Source organism: Tetrao urogallus (assembly GCF_951394365.1).
Source record: "Tetrao urogallus genome assembly, chromosome: 11".
NCBI lineage: Eukaryota > Metazoa > Chordata > Aves > Galliformes > Phasianidae > Tetrao > Tetrao urogallus.
This window is the reverse complement of record NC_136824.1, coordinates 11,630,945-11,648,215: the sequence shown is the minus strand read 5'-3', so window position 1 is coordinate 11,648,215 and position 17,271 is coordinate 11,630,945. Positions and strand designations below refer to the sequence as shown.

The 17,271-nt window shown below is 53.9% G+C and overlaps 1 protein-coding gene across 1 annotated transcript; it reads left to right on the top strand.

The window, feature by feature from the left end:
• Nucleotides 1–311: 311 nt before the first annotated feature.
• Nucleotides 312–2,403, top strand: BCL2L10 (BCL2 like 10; the record flags this gene model as incomplete). The annotated part of the gene is made up of 2 exons (XM_079540907.1): nucleotides 312–713; nucleotides 2,272–2,403. The coding sequence occupies 2 exons, from the start codon at nucleotides 312–314 to the stop codon at nucleotides 2,401–2,403; spliced, it is 534 nt and encodes a 177-aa protein (XP_079397033.1).
• Nucleotides 2,404–17,271: the final 14,868 nt, after the last annotated feature.

Genomic DNA, 17,271 nt, shown 5'->3' with positions numbered 1-17,271 from the left:
GCTGCATCTCTTCGACGGACACAAACCGCGCCCGTTCCACGGCCCCGCAGCCTGGAGCCCCTCGGGAGCGACCAGCAGGCCGGGGACGCCGCCGGGGAAAGCGGGAAGCCGCCCCACTGCCGGCACCGCGTGCACCGCCGCGCGACAAAGGCGCCGCGCGGCACCGCCGGGCTGAGGGAGGGCGGGGCGGGGCGGCGGGAGAGGGCCGGGCCGGGCCGGGCCACGCGGGCGGCGGCGGGGGGCGGAGGGGCCGCCCCGCCTCTTAGTCGGCGGCAGCTGCTGCGGGCCCGCAGCCGCCCCGGGCCGCCGCCATGCCGGGCTCTCTGAAGGAGGAGACGGCGCTGCTGCTGGAAGATTACTTCCAGCACCGCGCCGGCGGCGCCGCGCTGCCTCCCAGCGCCACGGCGGCCGAGCTGCGGCGGGCGGCGGCCGAGCTGGAGCGCCGAGAGCGGCCCTTCTTCCGCTCCTGCGCGCCGCTGGCGCGGGCCGAGCCGCGGGAGGCGGCGGCGCTGCTGCGGAGAGTGGCGGCGCAGCTGGAGGCCGACGGCGGCCTCAACTGGGGCCGGCTGCTGGCGCTCGTGGTGTTCGCCGGCACGCTGGCGGCGGCGCTGGCCGAGAGCGGCTGCGAGGAAGGGCCGAGCCGCTTGGCCGCCGCGCTGGCCGCGTACCTGGCCGAGGAGCAGGGCGAGTGGCTGCGGGAGCACGGCGGATGGGTGAGCGGGGCCGGGCCGCGGCCGGGGGCGGGGGCGGGCGCGGCTCGGGCGGGGCTGCCGGCGCCGAGCGGTGCCCGCGGGCCGGGGAGCGGCGCGGGTGGGGGCCGGGAGCCGGCGGTGCGCGGCGGGGTCCGGGCGGCGGGCTGCGCTGTTAGCGCCGTGCCGCGGGGCGCGCCCTCCTGCCTGCCCGCGGGGATGGCTGTGCCGGGGTGCGGGACGGCGCGTCCGAAGGGCGCCGCACTGCCCCGGTGCCGGCACGTGCCAGTCCTTAGGCTGGCCGTCGGTGCCCCGTGCCGGGCTTACAGCCGTGCTTGGAAGGCGCCGGAGCGGTGCTGCTCGGCTCGGGGGCGCGGCTTGCCGCGTCCTCGGGCGGGCGGCTCGGAGAACGGCTGATGTGGGTCCGCTCCAGTCGTGCGGTACGGTTGTGTAGCCCTGAATGCGCTTGGGAGCGAAGTCGCAGGCCGTCAGGTGCGCTGCTCGCGTTCCAGAACTGGTCGGGTTGCGGTCTCGTGGCAGTGTGAGCGACAGCATTAATGCACGTGGCGGTGTAGAGCTGATGGCAATGGAGAGCTGCAGCTGCTGTCGCTTCTCTGCCACGAGATCCGTGTTCAAAGTGCAGTGCTGAAGACATCAGAGCAGCTCTGCCTGTATTCCCAAAGATAATGTCACGTGTCTTGCAGAACTTTAAGTTCCCCGTCTTCCAAACTAGCAGAATTGATGCCAATGCAGAGAAGCACAAAAGTCAGAAGGGAGTTGGGGGATGAACCCCTGTCTGTGTTGACTTTTCCAGAGGAAAGGAGAACTTCTAAAAAGGAAGTCGGTTTCCCAGTGCTCCATCTGGATGCAGGGGGCAATATGGTGGTGGCTACAATGCAAACTGTCATTTAGCAAAATCGCGTTGCCTGTTGGCAGAAATTAAAGTGTAAAGAACAAAGTTCCGGAAGAAATCAAGAGTATAACTTGTTTACATAGACATCTGCTGAGCGGAGTTCAAACACGACCATCTGGACTTGTATGACTGCCACTTCTGATTATCACGAATAAAGATCTGGTAGAGCAGCTGCCAGCTCTGCTCTGTCATAGGTCAGTGCTGAGCAGCATCCACTTGGCCCTTCCAAGAGAATATGTAATCAGAGTCGTGCATCGACCAGGATGGAACCAACTCCAGGCTTTCAAGTGGAAATTTCCATATCCTGTGTTTCAAATACTTTCTGAATCGTGAATGGGGGGAACAATGCTGGCAACTATGATCAAAACCTTGCTTAAAGGGGTGAAAATAATGTAGTGACATGCCGAATGCCTCAATAGGACGTTTGCAATTGTCTGTTGAGCAAGGCACGCAAACCCACGGAGCGACTGCTTCCAGTTTTCTCCTGTGCGAGCTCGCACAAAGTGTTTTGTGTGCTGAAGACAATAGGGCTTAGGCTTTCGTGATGGGATTTCTGTGGTTACAGGTGCTGTGCTGGGATTTGAACCCAACTGTACTCAGACGTGTTTAAAAGAAAAATGACCGATTGCTAAGCCAACCAACTCAATGTCCTTTCTCTTGCTTTTCTAGGACGGCTTCTGTCGCTTCTTCGGCAGACATGGCTCCCAACCAGCTGACCAGAACAGTACCTTAAGCAATGCTATCATGGCAGCAGCAGGGTTTGGAATAGCAGGATTAGCTTTTCTCTTGGTGGTGCGGTAGGCTGATGGATGGATCTTGCAATGGGAAAGTACTCTCAGAACTGTTTTACCAGATTGCATTCTATTTTCTATAGAACAGATCCTCTAAGAAGAAGTTTATATTTTTAAACTGGCTCGGAAAACTCGCTCACCAAACCCTTGGCTATAGACCGCTTCACTCGCTACCCAGTAACAGCACAGACGTGCGCCAGACCACCATTTGTGTGTGTTCACAATGTGTCGCCCCAAACATCCTCTGGACTTTCTTTTGAACGTTTGACCTAAACATTAACCATGGTTCGTGTACTGTAACTTCTGAGTGCTCAATGTCATGCTAGGAGAAAGCTGTGGTGGACTTGTAACTAAACCCCGTGTTCAAGGCATTTACATGGAGGCAGTCCCAGACCTCGCCTGCTGTTCATACTGTAACGTGGCCTCACACCGACTGATGGAACACGGTCTGTGGCTCACATGCAGTGCCCAGCACTTGTTACTGAAAGGCAACTTGTTGGTTGATTTAGAGCAGTTAGTACCTGTGATGTGAGGCATTATGGCTTGATGTAATGTAAGGCTGATTTCATGACACTACAAGAGTATAAGTGTTGATACAGGACAGTAATGGCTGCAGTTCCAGTTCTTACTGAAAGGAATTTTAATATTAAACCTTAATTGGTATAGTGAAATCCAGTGGAGGCTGGAATTTCTCTGGATTTCCCTTACAAAATGAGAATTTCCATATATCATAATATATTTTTGAAGTATTTATCACTGTATAATACTTGTAGCCATGACATCTTTATTTTTGTTTGAAACTTCATTTTTTAATGCTGGTTCTTCTCACTCTAATGTGTATCAGGCATTGTCTTGTTTGAGAAACGTTTCACTCTATTTCCAACATGCTGTGTATTTCTTTCCGTGGTTGTACAAATTGCCTTCTGTTTTGGTAGCTTTTAATAACGTTCCTGGGTTACTTACAGCGTGTACAATTTTACTATGGTGACTTAAAATGGTGAATAAATGTTAAGTATTTTTATTTTCAAAAAAAACCCTAACTTTTTAAAATTCACTTGGGTGGATCAGTTTGCATCCACCTCCTCAATGTGCTGACCTGACCCAGGGGAGCTGTGTGGCACAGAGCAGGGTGACTGCTATCTCCATTGCAGAGGGGTGCTGAGCTCAGAGCTGTGGGGGCAGGACTGCTCCCAGAGATGATCCAGCCCGAAAGGCTGGCTTCACTGCTGCAAATGGAAGTAAGCCTGTGGCTTCTCTAGCTGAAACTTTCCCAAGTTGGTTAACATAGCTAAGTACTGAGAGGCTCACCCGGGAGCTGCTCCTACTTGTACAGGGTAACTTGTTCTCGACTGAGTTGCTGCTTTCACGTTTGCTTTTTTTTTTTTTCCTCCTCTACTGGAATGAGTTTCTGCTTGGTATGATAATGACTGAGCAATAGCTGACTGCATTCAGCCCTTCTCAGATTAGTAATACCTGAGCAACTGCAAGCTTTCTTTAAAGCCATTTCACACTCCTTTGACACAGCCAGTTCTCAGAGCTGCCTCTTTCTTTGGCTTTGGTGGTCTGGTGCATGCTGCAAGGTGCTGTTGCTGCTGGGCCTGCTCTGTGGCCATCCAAAGAGCGACTCTGCAGACCTTCCAGGTGGCCATGCTGCTCAGGGTGACAGACCTGGGCACACCAGCCTGGCAGCAGGATCAGCGTGGCCTGTGGCATCGCTGTTCCTTTCCCTGGTTGATGGGCCGAGCAGGGCTGTGGGCTGCAGCCGCCTGCGCTGCGGTCCAGTTACATAGAGCCCCATTGTGCTGAGCGAACACAAATGCAGGGAGAACAACAAAAAGGAACATTGAGAGACGGTAAGTCCCATGGAGGCGGGAAGAAACTCGCAGTACTCCCCCTCACACTGCTTGCTCTGAACAAATGTCTGCTTGTTCTCTGACTTCCAGTTCTCTAAACCCTGGTTTGGCTCCTCAGCAAAAGGATTAAGACCCTGCGGCATGCTCTGTGCCTCCTCATGGTCCCACGCAGGCAGTCTAGCTTGCTCCAGCAGAGCTTGTTGCCCCTGGGTGCCTTCCTCCATCTCTGGCAGCAAGGAGCTGCTCGAAACTCGCTGCAGTGGGTGTAAGCTGACTAATGCTGGGAAGCAGAGGTAGTTTCCAAAACAGAGTGCTTAGGGGGATGTGCATGGAAGAGCAAAGCAAGCAGCAGGGCAAGAAGTGCTCTGAGCAGAGGTCACATAGTGCACGTCCTGCTGTGGGTCTCATTGTCTTTCCAGTATCAAGCAGAGCAAAGATGAAAATACCTGTATCTTGATTTCCAGTGTAACCCGATCTGGCAGATCACACAAAGCAATGCCACAGAGGATATAATGCTGTCGTTTCACAGCGTGCTTGGGAGAAAAAGAAAACAATCTGGAAGTGTCCTTGAATAAAGTCCTGTCAGCCTGTGGTGCAAAAGGTACAGCTTGAAAAGCATTTGCCGCTCTTCTTTGGCACAGGAGAAACTAGGGGTAGCTCTCTTGGGAGCTAGAAGAAACTAGGGTGTTTTAGAAAGATTGGGAAGGGTTTAGGAGGGGTCACGCGTGGCTGTGCCTGTCCCAGTGCCCCAGTGAATTTGGGCCTGTGCCTGTGCCTGCTGGTTCCTGACTCCTGTGTGGGCATGGTGAGCACTATGGGGCAGAGGGACTGACCCAGGGCAGCCACAGCTCGCAGGGCTGCTGTGGGATGGAGCACCATGGCCTGCGCTGTAGGAGTGCCATTGACCTCAGGGTCATTCAGGCTAATTCATCCTTCTCATTGTTTTTTCAGTTTCAGTCTGACTTTGTCTCAATGAAGTACTGTGTTTCAATTGAGAACTGCTTCTCGTCCCTTTTCCTGCCTCAGAAAAGGGAAGCTGGACTCAGTTGTTCCTTTCTTCAAATACAGAAGGAAACTAGGTGGTGGCTGAGCAAGGCAGTGTGTCTAATCCTGATTACAGCTCTCAGATCTCCAACGTTTGTGTACTTTCCAGGCAGGTGCCAGAGGTGACAGGCCTAGTACTGTGTGGCAATTAGCGCACTAATTGTTATGGGTTTCAGTGAGGCCTCAGAGCTGCTCTCCTGGGAGGTCAGGAGTCCCTTTTGACCCCTGCTGTCCCATGTTGGTGCTCACTCAGCCTTGCTTGCCCTCCATCTTTGCACTCATTTGTTTGGTTTGCTGGTATTTTTGGCCTGAAGCTGTGTGCTCATTGCTTGGTTGTCAGTACCAGGTCTGAGAACTTTGTGTTCTGCTATGTTGGGAACTTTGTGCCGGACTGGGAGGCTGGAGGGCAGCAATCCCAGCCCACACTGGCATTCACAACGGTCTTCCTGGAGCGGTTGGCGTTATCTGCTGGCACCACACCTGCTCAGCACCATTTCCTTGTGAAGGGGCATTCATTGTAAGTGTTGGCAAAGGCTGCAGTGCTGCTGAAGGAGCCCAGCTGCCTTCTCATTAACAGAAAGAGAAATCTATTGATTGGGCTTCCCGAGGCATTTAAATAGCCAGCGCTTCCCTTTTCTACTTGGGGAAAAAAATGAGATGCTGTTGTGAGTTCAAGAAAACATGAATCCCCTGATGGTGTTGTGTATCAGTTTTTAAGCAACTTTGCTGTGGTAATGCAAAGAATTTGATCTCTTGTGTCCTGCTGAAGGTGCTGAGTCTGTTTCCATCTCTGCCTGCAGGAGCTGATGGGGATACAATGCGTTCCTGCAGGATGGTGCTCCCAGCCTGGAGGTAGCCCTACTGGATGTGTCATGGGGTGGCTGAGCCTCTGGAAGGAAGTGAGATCAAGCATGTGGCATTTATTCATGTAATCTCTCAAGTTCTCATGCCCATTCAGTGTGGATTCTGAAAGCAGACCTCTGGGTTTCACTTCTGTTTCTCTGACTGCACTCTTTAGGAGCCTCCAGTCCGCTATTCCTGGCCACCAGGAGATGTGTGGTGGGGAAGTAAGCATGGCTGGGATGTAACCTCCTTCAGGTTTAGACAGTCATGGTGCACCACCTTCATGAATGCTGCTGCTACTGGAACAACTTAAACAGTTCTGCCCTCACGCTTCTCGTAAGGATTGTGAAGCCCTGAAGTGAGAACAGAGTTGCACAAACTTCCTGATTTATTTGAAGTCAAGTGTGAGAAGTCAGGAAATCAGCTCCGTGCTGAGCTCACAAGATGGTTTTGCTGCAGTGTTTCTCCACCTGGGCTCGGCCTGTTTACTTTATTCAAACGAGATGAGGAGGGCAGGATCTGACTTCCCTTCTCAAATAGGGCTCCAGTTCAAATAGGTCACTTGTTTCTATGCAGCCTGCGGTAAGTTCCTAGCATAGTGTTGTGTAACTGATACTAGAAAATGGGCAGTCTTGTGGTTTCAGAACATTCACCTATTTTATGTCCGAGCACTACACATCTGTTAGTTGAGAATTACGCCTACAGAAATGGCAGTTGTAGTTCAAGCAAGGGATTGTGCTGACTACTGGGGAGATTGAAATCCAGATCTCCTCTAGAAAGAGACACCACAACACAGCAAGTGAGAACAGCATGTCCTCAGAGAGCCAGTGTGTGCACTGCAGGAAGTTTTTGCTGTCCTCTGGATTTAATCCTTTCAATGATTCTGACCTATGACAATGGTTCAGTTGAGGGAGTTCCTGTGTTTAACTGAACATGCTCTTTTGTTTGTTTCTGAACAGATCAGCATATAGCGAGTAGCAGCAGGAACTCCACACCCTGTTTACTGCTTTCTTGATACCATCCCTTTTTTAAATTGTGGCTTTCAGAAAGCAGCATTGGCTGGGGAGTGATGGCCCAGTTCGCTTGAGCTTCGTGGGAGTGCAGTGCTGCATTGCAGCTCTGGGAGCAGCAGGCATGGTAGCTGGAGAGCTGTGGTGCTGCAGTGTGATGCCAAAGCCTTGAGCTCATGCTAGTGCTTCTAGTCTGCAGTGCATAGTACTGAAAGCGCAGAAGTGCTGGGCTTCTGAGTGCCATCCAGAAAGTCTTCAGTGCACTACCAAGCTGGTTGGTTTCTTACTAGTGGCTGTTAGTATCTTTGAAAGAATCCCAGACTACTTTAATTTCTAAATGTTAATTATGAAGCTTTTTGAGCCCATTTGATGCTCCCGAAATACAGGCGGAACTGGCTCTGTGATGAAGGGAGCTGCTCACTCCTGTTGCCGCAGAAGCCAGCCAGGAGCTGCCAGCAAGGTTCCTTCTGGGACTACTGGCTGGGCTGCTGCCACCTGGCTGCTGGGCACCCCTTGTTCCTGCTGGCTTGGAGCTGTGTGCAGGTGCGGTGTTCAGCCAGGGCTGTGTGCTCCACCTGCTTTGTCCCTGACTCCCTGTCCCAAACGGCCATCTCAGCTGGCAGAGCAGCTTGCAAGGGTCACTGCTGCTGGTTTTTGGGTAGCTTGTCCCCTCTTCATCCTCAGATGCTGTGCTCACAGCTGTGATGGTGCTGGCGACAAGCAGTGTGCCCTGTGTGCTCCTGGGAACGTGGCTGTGAAGGGATGTTGCAGCGGAGCTGTGCTGGATGGGTGGTGGTTACAGGGATTTCTAGTGACTGCATGGCATGAGCAAGAAGGAAATCCACTGCTCTCATGTAGATAACATGATAAAGTGGCGGTGATAGGAGCAGGGGCAGCCCAGAGCCACGTGCAGGACAGCAGGGCTGTGCATGGTCACTGCCTCTGTGGTGGAACATGGCCCTGCTGTGTCAGTGAGTGGTTTCCGTCCTAAAACTCCACAGAAACTGCTGAGCAGTCCAGCATTTGAAGAGTCTGTAACATATGAGCAGGGTCTGATATATATTTTTTCCCTCCCCTGTGCATGCCCTAGAGAACACATGCATGCAGCAGCCCTGCTCACCCTCTCAGCATGAGCACCTCTCTGTGCATGGCTGCAGCTGCTGTAGGCAGGAGCTGACTGCTTACTCTGTCGTGTGGAGGTGTGAAGCAGCGCAGTGCCCTCGGTGTGCTCTTGCTGCTCTTCATGCATGCAGCTTTCTGCCATGGCAACGTTACCCTTTACCAGCCTTCAGAAATAAAGTCGGTTTCTCATAAAGCAAACCTAGCCTGAGTCTGTATAGGAAGAAAAAGCACTCTTCTAGGGTCTGTGTATTGCTCTTGGTGAGACTCAGGGTAAGACAACACCTGCCTCACTGACAGCCATACGTTGCTTCTTCTGCCCTCCCTGGGCTGCTGTAGCAATATCCAAGGCTGCATGGCAGACTGGAGCACTTGAGAGCAGAGCAGGGCAGCAGCTTGCTGCCAAAGGAGAGATGAAACCATTCCACATCTTGCCTTCACACCCTTGCTTCTTCTCCCTGAGGATCCTTGCCATCCCCCAGAGCCCATCTGGGCTCCCTGGGCCCCACACTGGGTGCATGCGGGCTGCTGGCCTCCCGTGCAGCATGCACCGCCCTTCCTCTGTTACACTTCTGTTTGGGAATGTGACCTTGCTCCCTAGATTATTTACAGTCAAAATATTGCTGCAAGCTTATGGAACACTTGCTTGCGCTCTTTTTTTTTTTTTTATGAGACTGAATTCCACAAAAAGATGAATTCTTTCAAGGAGGTCATGGGGCTTGGCTGTGCAAGGCCCCTGTCTGTGCCTGTAGTGGAGGTCCTGCTGCTCTCCTAGAACCCACCACCTGCCTGGGAAGGCTGCTGGCATGACTCAAGTGCAGTGCACATGCAGCTTGGCTCCTGCCCTAGAGAGCTCGTGGGACAGTGTAGTGGCTGTGTTCTGTGTGGGGACCAGCCCCCCCAGGGCTGGGTTCCCTCAACCGTAGGGCTGTGTCCCTCCATGTCAGTGGAGCAATGCGCCTTCTTGCCTGGGGTGTGCTGAAGGGTTAAGGAGTCCTGCAGCAGATGGGTGGTTGATAAGCAGATTGATTGCCTTATGCAAGGTACATAGAGTCTCACCCTCCTTCAGAAACACAGCACGTGTTCATCACAGGTAAATACCATGCTCAAAATCCCCTCTCATTGCAGCTGACCCTATGTGTGTTTATCCAAGTGGCTGGAGTTATTCCAGTCTCTCTGCTAAGTGACCTTTCCCAAATTTTTCTCTTCAAGTTGACATTTAAGAAGGGGGAAGAAGTCACAGAAACACAGTGTTTTAACAGCGATAAGGCCATACCAGTCAACAAAGCCAGGAAAGCCTCACTGGAGCCTGTTGCTGGCGGCTGGGCTTTCCCCATGGGCACAGGGACGGTGCTCCTGGCAGCCACAGGCACCGTGCTGCCTAGAGTGGAGAGGAGCCTTCTATCTCCATTGAAAGAATCTGGGTTTTGGCAGGTGGTGGAGCACTCTGCTTGTTTTGAAAAGGCCTGGAACAATTTGGGTAAATGTTTTACTGTGTCTTCAGGGGAAGTAAAGTTTTTCCCTGTTTTTCGCATTCCTGGCTTTCTGCTTCAGCATTTCTGGTACTCGCTTCCTTCACAGGAGACGTATCTGAGATGATGTCGGTGTGCTCTGAAGGGGACTCGTTCTTCATCCCATGAGCACAAGCTTTCTTCTTCAGACTTGGAGTTCTGAGGCCATCACAAAGGCTACCCAAGCATCCCACAGCCACAAGCGTGCTGTCCCCAGGTTTGCGCTCGGTTAGGAGGCCAGCAGCAGCTGCTCAGTGTCAGCTTCTGCCTTGCTGCCCAGGAGCTGTGGCAGCCCCTTACTCGCTGCATGGCCCCCTGTCTTCCAAGGCAGGAGCTCCTTGCTGCACGTGAGCTCACAGCAGCCTGGCGTCAGCTGGCTGCTGGGCTGCTGCGGGACAGCCTGTGTCCTGGGACTTCCGTTCCCTGCTGTAACGTCAGTGTGGCTATTTTAGTCACAGGAATGTCAGCGGATAATTTCACTTTTGTTTTGTACTTTTGATAACCTTTCCCATCACAATGAGACAAGACGTCCAAGCTCAGCGCACTTCCGGGCATGCGAGGCAAAGCTATTCAGTCTGCTCTGAAGGGGAAAAGAAAAGCCTCTTTAAAAATAGCGGCACAATTGCCTGTGATGCTGGGACAAAGGAGAAAAAAGAGAAAACTCTATGCTGCCATGCACATGGAACATGGGGAGATGGCTGCACTGGGCATGAGCCTGGTGGAATGGGAACGTGGGCAGTGCTGCTGCTCCTACTGGTACCGGGCTGCATCCCACACCCAGGGGATGCCCAGGGCTGCATCCTGCACCCGTGGATGCCCACATCTGGGGCCGGGCACCACTCTGACGCCATGTGGCCATGTGCCAGTTTTCTGCCCTGTCAGGCATGGGCAGAGCGGGGCTGCCTCGACTGCTGTAGGATGAGTGCTCTACATGGTCCTCTCTTCTTCCCTGCTGCAGGCAGGCATGCACAGGCTTTTTCTCCGTCCCCATCATCCTGCCTTGGGCCGGGTTCCTTCTCTGCAGGGTTTCTGAGCTGGGTGCTTGGTCAGGCACAGGCCTCAGACGAGATAAGTCTGGTCAAACCCAAACTGCTGGAGTTCAGCTCCAGTTTTTGTTTCCTGTGGAGAGGGAGCTGGCTGAAGCAAGTTGTGTTTTCTTTCAAGCATTCAGCCCACCACTTCCCATGAACTGCTGACCCATCATGTGATGCCGGCTGCAGCAGGACTGCTTGGATGCAATGTCACAGCTTATCGGGCTGTGCGACTCCAGCAGAGTTTTGCCCACAGTTGCTGCTTTTCCCATCCTGAGCACTGGGAGAGGAGAGGAGAGAAGAGGAGAGGAGAGGAGAGGAGAGGAGAGGAGAGGAGAGGAGAGGAGAGGAGAGGAGAGGAGAGGAGAGGAGAGGAGAGGAGAGGAGAGGAGCTGAAGGGGCAGCTGCCTTTCCTTGTACCTTCTGTGGGTTTCAGAGCTCTGAGGAAGCTCAGCCTCTCCATAAACCTGACATCCCATCTCAAGGTCTGTGCTGTGTGATTGCAATGCTCCTCTGCATCGATCCTCTGTGGCACAGGTCCTGCTCAGCACACCTTTGGTCTCTGCAACACCTGGGCTCCAAATTGCTCGATCCCTTTTCTCAAAGCTGCAAGAAGCTTTTTGCTCAATCCAAGCATGTGACTTAAAGGGAGACTCCAAAACCTGCCCTTGCCATTCCAATGCTCAAGCCTGTTTACAAAACAGTGGCTGAGGGCTGCTATTTATTGTTGCATACATATTGCATTCAGGGTTGCTAAACAGTCAAAGCTAAAATGAAAGTCATCTGAGCAGTTTGCTTTAATTAGAGTAAGATCCTGATGAATCATGAAGTCTCTTTACCTCAGAGATGCACAAGGAATTGACTTTGGCAGCAAACACCAAGGTACAGCAGTCTGCGACGCACTAGCTGCCTTTGACATCTGCTGGAAAGACTTGTTTTTCCATCCCAAGTCACATGCTAGCTTGTGATCTGATCATGAGATACAAAGGATAATCTTCCAATATTTATTTTCCTCATCATCTGGAATTCTAAAAGGCAGAGGAAAAGACTAAAAAGCAGTGTGAAACAAAAATACCAAGCCTTCTTTTTTGGCGACTTGGTGTCACTCTAATCTCAGCAGGGCACTGGGTGCTTTGCTGGCTGCTCAGGCAGGGCAGAAGTTGCCAGATGATGGCTGGCAGCAGCAATGCACGTGGGGCTGGTGATGCCCTGTGTGGGGGGAGCAAGGCTGACTCATGGGCTCAGCAGTGGGTGCAGGTGAGGGGCCGTAGTGTTGGGAGGGGAGTGGGGTAGGATGGAGGACTGATGGGAAATGGAGCGGCTGCTCTGCTCTTGCTCTATGCAGCAAATAAGAAGGAGCTGTGCGAAGATGGAGGAGTCCGATGCAGTCATGTTAGGTTGTTCATGGCTTCACAAACTGTCTGGCTGTATATGTAGCTGCCTTTGCTTCTAAATTGAGTAGAAAACATTGCTACTGCATTCACAAGATGTGGGAGAGCCCCATCCTGGGACCATCGCAGGGCACCAGGGGATGGCAGGGCTCATCCTGCCCCACAGCACCGCAGATGGGCCTGTGCCAGCCTTCAGCACTAAATGTGTTTGATTATAAATGTCAGAGTCACATTTTTTATAACGATCTCTCGATGCAATTAGCTACACAGGTGGAGTTTATAGGTTTACAGTGAGCCCAGCTGAACAATTAAATCACCCTCCAATAAAATCCCCCACATGATCTCTGGGGAATTTTGCTAGCACGTCTCTCCTGTGAGCTGATGCGCACCTGTGGGATGATAGCTGCGGAGCACCAGAGGTCCCCACGCACCCCTGGCTGTGCTGGCACTGCGGCTGTCGGGACAGCGGCTGAGCCCCAGCAGCGCAGGGCTGTGCTGCTGCCGGCATGGCTTGGAACTGGCTCAGCCTGTCCTCACTGTGAGCCTCTGCTGCTGGTGGGACACGGGGCTGGGACAGCCGTGCTGCAGGCGTGGGTTATTTCACAGAACTGCCGTCTGCGGAGGAAGCGGGGTGAGGCCCCACTCTGTCAGCGCCTACCACAGCCCAGCCACAGCTATTTCAGTGCCACAGCTATTTCAGGGCAGCGAAGCTTTCCAGTAAAATGGTGTCGAGAGTGGCATGTGGGCAGTGGGGCGGTGTCCCTGTGTGAGTTTCCCTAAGACACTGGAGCAGGACACCAGATGCTGAGGTGCTGGTAGTGATGACAACCGGCCGTGCTGCTGCCTGCAGGGCTCACGGATTGCAGGGCTCACAGACTGTGGGGCTCATGGATTCAGGGCTCACGCTGCTCTTCCTGAAGGTGTTTCCCCAGCAGGTCTCACTGGCAATGTTCTTTTGCAGCAGAGCAGGGTGGTGGGAGCAGGGGCTGCAGAGTGGCAGTGTGTGTGCGTGCCTCAGGAGGAGCACGTGGCTCTGAGTGTGGCTCCTGGGAGAGAAGGCAACTGGTGTTTGTAAGGAAATAAGCACATGCTGAAGCACATCCTCTCAGTGGCCGTCTCCTGCTTTCCTGAATTCCTTGGGGACAATGAGCGCTTTGTAACCTCACTAGGCCCTCAGCAGCCGGCGCAGCTCCTGTGTGAGCTCAGCAGCTGTAAATCAGCGCAGTGCTATCGCTGGGGCAAGTTCGGTGCTGAGTGCTTTGATCTGCAATGCTTTTTATTTGTCACCCTCTGTGGAGATACACGCAAGGTCAGACAGAAGGCTGATGGCTGAAGGCACTCATTGCCGCGGCCCAGGGAGGCCGGTGGTTTGTCACACCAGTGCTCAGGTTGCCAGCTGCAGGCCTGGGCATCGAGGCTGTATCCTTTTGCACAGGGCTGTACTCTGCTGCACAGGGACTGTAGCCGTGGTTCTCACGGATGTCCTGGCACTGCACAAATAGAAATGTGTGTGCAGTACACTCGTGTTCTGGCATCTGATTTCTGTTTGCCATTTACTTTCTCTGTCCATTTTGGAAATGGATCAAAACCAAGCCAACCTGAAAGTTACTGTACAAATCCTCGAGCCTCTCCTGATGTGACCTCAGGCGGTGCCAAACGAATAGCCAGCACTGCGTGCCAACAGCCCTCAGCCCGCACACAGTCCTGCTGTCAGGGGCAAGTCAGCTCCATCTGATGGATCTGGGCAGTGGCTGTGCAACGTTCCTATGAGGCACTTGAGAAGGCTTACCCTGTTGGCCTGAGCCTTGTGATTGTGACAGAAGGTCACTGAGCCCCATGCATACGCTGCTGCTCTGCTGGCAACTCACTGATTTGTTTTTAGTGTTGTCCTCTCCTGCAGGTGCTGTGGACCTGTCCTGGTGCCCAGCAAGCGGCACCCAGAGCTCAGGACACAGGTGGGTTCAGCAAGGCCCGGTGGGCACATCCCACGCAGGTGTCCATGCCGTGCTCCCGAATGAGCCGCTCAGCCAGGTCAGCCTGGTTTTCCTGTTTACTGTCTGCATGGAAAATAGGAGCAGAGTACAAAACCTCATCCCTGGGCTATAAAAAGACACTGCTGTGTGGGCACAGGAATTTTACCTTCCCCTCCTTGCAGCCAGGCAGCGCCACAGCGGCGCCAGGTGCACGGCCAGCGGGTGGTGATGGCCACGGGGTCAGGAGAGAGGCCTGAAATAGCAGCTCCCTGCAGGAGGGACTTCTTGCAGGAGTCAGAGCCATCCAGCACTTGTCTTGGGCAGGGTGCAGAAAGGGCCCCTGGGGGCCTCAGCCAGCAGGTGATTGGGGCAGGTGGGACCCTGCCCGGACACTGATCCGACCTGCCTTTGTGTCGGTTTTACAGCATCAAGATGAGTTACTGGAATCCTAAACCAGAGAGATTGCTAAACCTTGTTTGCCTTGGATTGTTTGTCCAAAAATATACTGTGAGGTGAACTCTTTCTTCCCTTCATAACTGGCCGTAATCTTATCTGAAGCCTTCAAAGTCTTCTCAAGGAGATAGTAACAACAGCAAAAAAAGTCCAAAAGTGTTTGTTTGTGAACCTTGAGAGCAGCCGTGGCTGGGTGGGCATTCACCCGTCACCAGTCAGGGCTCCAAAAGTTGTCATTGTAGCTTGGAGCCAGAAGGAGGAGGCTGTTGGTTATGGTGTGGAGCAGCCCCAGTGCTGCAGGCACAGCTCATGGGGACATCTGTCACCGCCACCAGCCCCATGGCCAGTGCCACCCTGCTGAGGCTGTGTGCACTCTGGCTGCCCCCACCCCGCAGCTGGGTTTTGGGTCCAGAGCAGCGGGTTTCTGCCTCCATGAAGACTTTGGAAGTGTGCTCCGGGCTCGTTCCTCAGCCTGTCATTGCAGTGTGGACTGCAAACAGAGGGAGCAGTAGCTGGGGACCCAATGAGGTGAGTGGTGGCCTTGTGGTGCCCAGCCCTGGATCCTGTTTGGGTCTGTGCCATACTGTGAGCAGCAGCACAGCAGAGTTGGAGAGCTCAGCCCAGCCATGCTGACACACTCATTTTGCATAGGTTGTGTGCACAGGCTGCTGCAGTTTGCCTGGGGTTTACCACACATTTTCATCATGTTTGCAAAATGCTCTTATCACGAATTGCACAAACCAGCCCCATCCTCATCCACTCAGAGCGATGACTCCAGCATGTCCGGTCAGCTGAGCGCACCGTGTGGCACACAGCCATGGCTCAGAGATGCTTGAGTCTGCTACTTTCAGATTTATTTATTTTTTCCAGAGCCCTTGCACTTGGCCCGCAGAAGCGTTCTGTCAGCGCTGCAGCCGGCAGCGGGCTGAGGCCGGGACGGTGCTGCCTGCCGAGGGCTGACACGGCCTTTCCCTATGCAAATGTGCTACAGTGAAGCCCGCAGTGCAGCGAGCATCTGCGTGCCTGGTGTCGGGCTGCGTGCCACCGCTCTGCTTTGCAGCGAGGGCATGGCTGAGGCTGTGGCAGAGCCCATCTCATGTCACAGATGGGGTTTGGGATGGAGTGCTGCACCCAGAGACGAATTACAGCCCCGCAGAGCCGCGTGCTGCCAGTGCTAACTGCGGGCACTGTGCTCTGGGGTCGGGTCACCGCACAGCCGGGGAAAGGCCGCTCTCGGGGTGCGGGTGGGCAGTCAGCAGATGGGGCCGACACGAGGCACTGAGTCACGGCCACGACAGCCCCCGCGTCACACGGCGCTATCAGCTGCCCAAGGGTCAAGTGACCGCAGTTCAGAACATGAAAGTGCTGTGCAAATGCCAAAAGCCGAAGGTACTGAGCAACAGTTCCCCGTCCCCTCGCTCGTAGGCCGTTCCCCTCCGCGGCCGCCTGGAGCAGCAGCGCACCCGCCCGGCCGCACGACACCGCACAGCACCGCTGCCGCCGCCGGGAGGCGCTGCGCTGCCGCCCGCAGCTCTCTCGCAACCGGCCCGCTGCGTGTGGGCTGCCGGGGAGGCGCAGGTTAGGCAGGTGGTGGTGCTTGGTGCTGTTACTCTAGCAGAAAAATGCGTGTCACCGCTCTTACAAAAAAGGCAGCTGCGGTGGCTCCTGTCTGTTCAGCTGCCTGCTCTCCGCAGACACCAGGCTGCCTCGGAAATGCCGCTGCCCACCTTTACGAGCCCGGCTCCAGTAGCACACCTGCCAGCAGCATTCAGCAGTCGCCACTTTCCCCCAGGTTTTGTGCTGGCACAAACTCGCCTCACTACTGCCAGCGCGATAATTTTTCCACTTGCAGTTTCGGGCATTCAATCCAGCCTGCCCTCACCAGCTGTGTGCTGCCTATCTGGCTCTAAGCACGGCGCAACAAAGGCAAATCGTGTGTGTGTGCAGCCGGACAGGTGGCCTCCGTGGGAGCACAGTGCCCACAGCGCTGCCTGTGTCAGGGTCAGGCTTCTCCCTGTGTAGCGGGGCTGCCTGCTTGGGCTCCCTGTCCCCCAACACACACAGGAGCAGTGTGCTGCTGGCATCAGCTCCGGAGCATGGAGTGGTGGTCCCTTCTGAAGGTCACACACAGCCTCTCCATGGCTAATTTGCTGTCTGTGGCTGACAAAAGCAGGATGGATCAAATGTCTTCCAACAGATCTGTGTTAAAAAGGAAGTACTGATGCTTGGAGAACTGACAGTCCCACCAGAAATAATGCAGGCTGCTGAGAGCCCTGGCTGCCTCATAAACAGCATCTTCCCACGTTGTCAGAACAGCTTATCTGCTATAGGAATAAATAAGCAGTTACTTGAATGAAAATGTTAGTGGCAGAGATATAAATCACGTTGCTCTGCTGTAAAAATATGCTGCAGCTTAGAAGTGCATCCTTATTTCTCAAATGTATGAAAATGCAGGTGCTTGTATGAAGAAGATAGATATGCATAGCTATGTCTTTCTCTCTGTATTTATGCATAATGATATGCATGTGTTGTACTCAGACCAGCAGCCAAAACCACCTGGCAGTCAGTCCCTCTGCCCAAGACATGCTTGGTGTGAGGCACGGAGCTCCCCTCTGAGGTCTTACTGGATCCCTCCTGCTCAGGATGTAAC